Source organism: Penaeus monodon, chromosome 9 (assembly GCF_015228065.2).
Source record: "Penaeus monodon isolate SGIC_2016 chromosome 9, NSTDA_Pmon_1, whole genome shotgun sequence".
Lineage (NCBI taxonomy): Eukaryota > Metazoa > Arthropoda > Malacostraca > Decapoda > Penaeidae > Penaeus > Penaeus monodon.
Window position 1 is genome coordinate 7893581 of NC_051394.1, and position 2500 is coordinate 7896080.

The following is a 2500-nucleotide window of genomic DNA, read 5'->3' on the forward strand; positions in this document are numbered from 1 at the left end:
ATCACAGGGGGGCGGGGGTGAATCACAGGGGAGGGGGAGGGGGAGGATTACGGGGGTTAATCACAGGGGAGGGCGAGGGGGTGAATCACAGGGAAGGATTACGCAGGGGAGGATTACGGGAGAGAATCGCAGGGGAGGGGGAGGGGAAATATATATATATATTTATAGGGAAAAAGGACAGGGGAGAATCACGGGGTAAATGGCAGGGGAAATTAGGGTGGAGAGATTGACATGAGGAAAATATGCACATGCAGAGATAGATAGATAGACAGAGAGAGAGAGAGAGAGAGAGAGAGAGAGAGAGAGAGAGAGAGAGAGAGAGAATAAGAAAGAGAATGAGAGAGAGAGAGAGGGAGAGAGAAGAAAGAGACAATGAGAAGAAGAGAGAATGAGAGAGAGAGAAAGGGAGAGAAAAGAAGAAGAACAGGAGACAAAATAAGACAAAAAATGAGAGAAAACAACAACTTATGCACTAGACTTCGATAGAGATAAAGCTGGGGACAGAGAGAATAATACACAAACAAATATGACAATAATGAGAGAAAATTTTAGCTACTAACAACCAAAGCAACAGTAGAATATACACAACTATTCCTTTCTCGCTCCTCCTTAGGACTAGCTTGGGTGGCAGGGATGTGTCACCCTACATACTCCTGCACCATCAACGAAGGCACAAGTTTTGAAGCCGTTTACGTCATCACACACGAAATGGGCCACAAGTAAGGAAGCTGAAACGTGAGGACTTGTTTTCGTAAAGGTAAACTGTGAAATTGGTAGTCACGCTAACAAGAAGATGGGTGATTATCCCGGAGTCAAACAGGTAATACAGATCCATTTAATTTTTTTTCGAGACATTGATGATAAACACAAGGACATTACCTAATAACAGGTATATGGTAGGTAAATGATAATGCTAAACGCGCTTTGATCCCAAGTGGAATGGTATCTAAAGAGAGATTCTTTGGTTCCAGTCTCGGTATGTCCCATGACGGGTCGGCGGAGGACCAGAATAAGTGTAGTGCCGATAAGCATATCATGTCTTCTTCGACTGGGCCAGGAAAAGTGACTTGGTCCTCCTGTTCCAACGAAGAACTGAAGGACTTCATCGAGAACAGCGAGTGAGATGTTTTGTTCTTGTTCTTCGCTGTCGTATTTCGATGATGTAAGAAGTGGTGTGCTTGGATTTCTGAGCTGAGGATTGTCGCGTGAATGAGTGCTGTGTTTCCCCAGCGGTTTGGAATGATTTATGAGAGCTGAAGTAACTTTTCTTCCGGTTTCTAACTCTCTGTCTCTGTCTCTGTCTCTGTCTCTGTCAGTCTGTCTGTCTCTGTCTGTCTGTCTGTCTGTCTGTCTGTCTGTCTCTCTCTCTCTCTCTCTCTCTCTCTCTCTCTCTCTCTCTCTCTCTCTCTCTCTCTCTGTCTGTCTGTCTCTCTCACTCTCCCTCATTCTCTCTCTCTCTCTTTCTCTCTCACTCTTCTTCCCTCCCTCCCTCTCCCTCTCTCTCTCTTTCTCTTTTTCCGTACAGATATACATGTATTACAGACCCGTATCTATACAAATCCGTGCATAACACTATGTGCCTATACTTCTAAGTTATCAGTTCACATACATACCTGTTTTCATCATGAGTTTAACGACACCCTTCCAGCTTCCCCCTCTCTTGCCTCGACGACTTAGCCCGGGGACCTCGTGAGCTCGATTTTCACGACGACCTGCTGCCTGGCGAACGGTATACTGTCACCCAGCAATGCACCTTCGCTCTTGGCTCCTCCTTCAAGCCCTACGTGACGTCGAAGAATCCCTATAATGTAAGTGGACAGCAGAAGGAGAAGTAGATGAAGGGAGAGTCAGTTAGGAAGAGAGGTTTTGTAAGAGGATAGCAGGTATTTTCTAAAATGAAATATTTTTTTTGGAACACGTGTGAGTTGGATGTGAAAAGAAATATAATGTAACATACATGTAAAACACACACACACACACACACACACACACACACACACACACACACACACACACACACACACACACACACACACACACAGAGCACAGCACAGCTTAATCGATAGATAAAATTATCAAGCTTGACAGAATATCACAGCTGCCTCCCCCCACCCACAGAACGTATGCCGGGAGGTCTGGTGCCAAAACACAACCCATGCCATGAGGACCCATCCGGCACTTGAAGGCACTTCTTGTGGCATCAAAAAGGTGCGTGGATTTGCAGTGTTGAAGGACGCTGAATCGTGGGTCTCTTTCGTTTGATTTATGAAAACAAAAATGAAATGAAGGAAATAAGAGTGAGAATGATAATGAGAGTGCGAGAGAGAGAGAGTGAGAGTGAGAGAGAGAGAGAGAGAGAAGGAGAGCGAGAGAGAGAGAGAGAGAGAGAGAGCGAGCGAGAGAGGAGAGAGAGAGAGAGAGAGAGAGAGAGAGTGAGAGAGAGAGAGAGAGAGCGAGAGAGAAAGAGATAGGTAGATAGATGCATACATACATACATAGA

At 45.2% G+C, this 2500-nt stretch overlaps 1 protein-coding gene across 1 annotated transcript in view; it reads left to right on the forward strand.

The window, feature by feature from the left end:
- The window catches only part of LOC119576894 (A disintegrin and metalloproteinase with thrombospondin motifs adt-1-like), a 55258-nt gene that overhangs the window by 50313 nt on the left and 2445 nt on the right, over positions 1-2500 (forward strand). The window contains exons 9-12 of the mRNA XM_037924542.1: positions 614-719; positions 972-1118; positions 1649-1808; positions 2119-2208. Coding sequence (XP_037780470.1) covers positions 614-719; positions 972-1118; positions 1649-1808; positions 2119-2208 — 503 coding nt within the window. The remainder of the gene's footprint in view (positions 1-613; positions 720-971; positions 1119-1648; positions 1809-2118; positions 2209-2500) is intronic.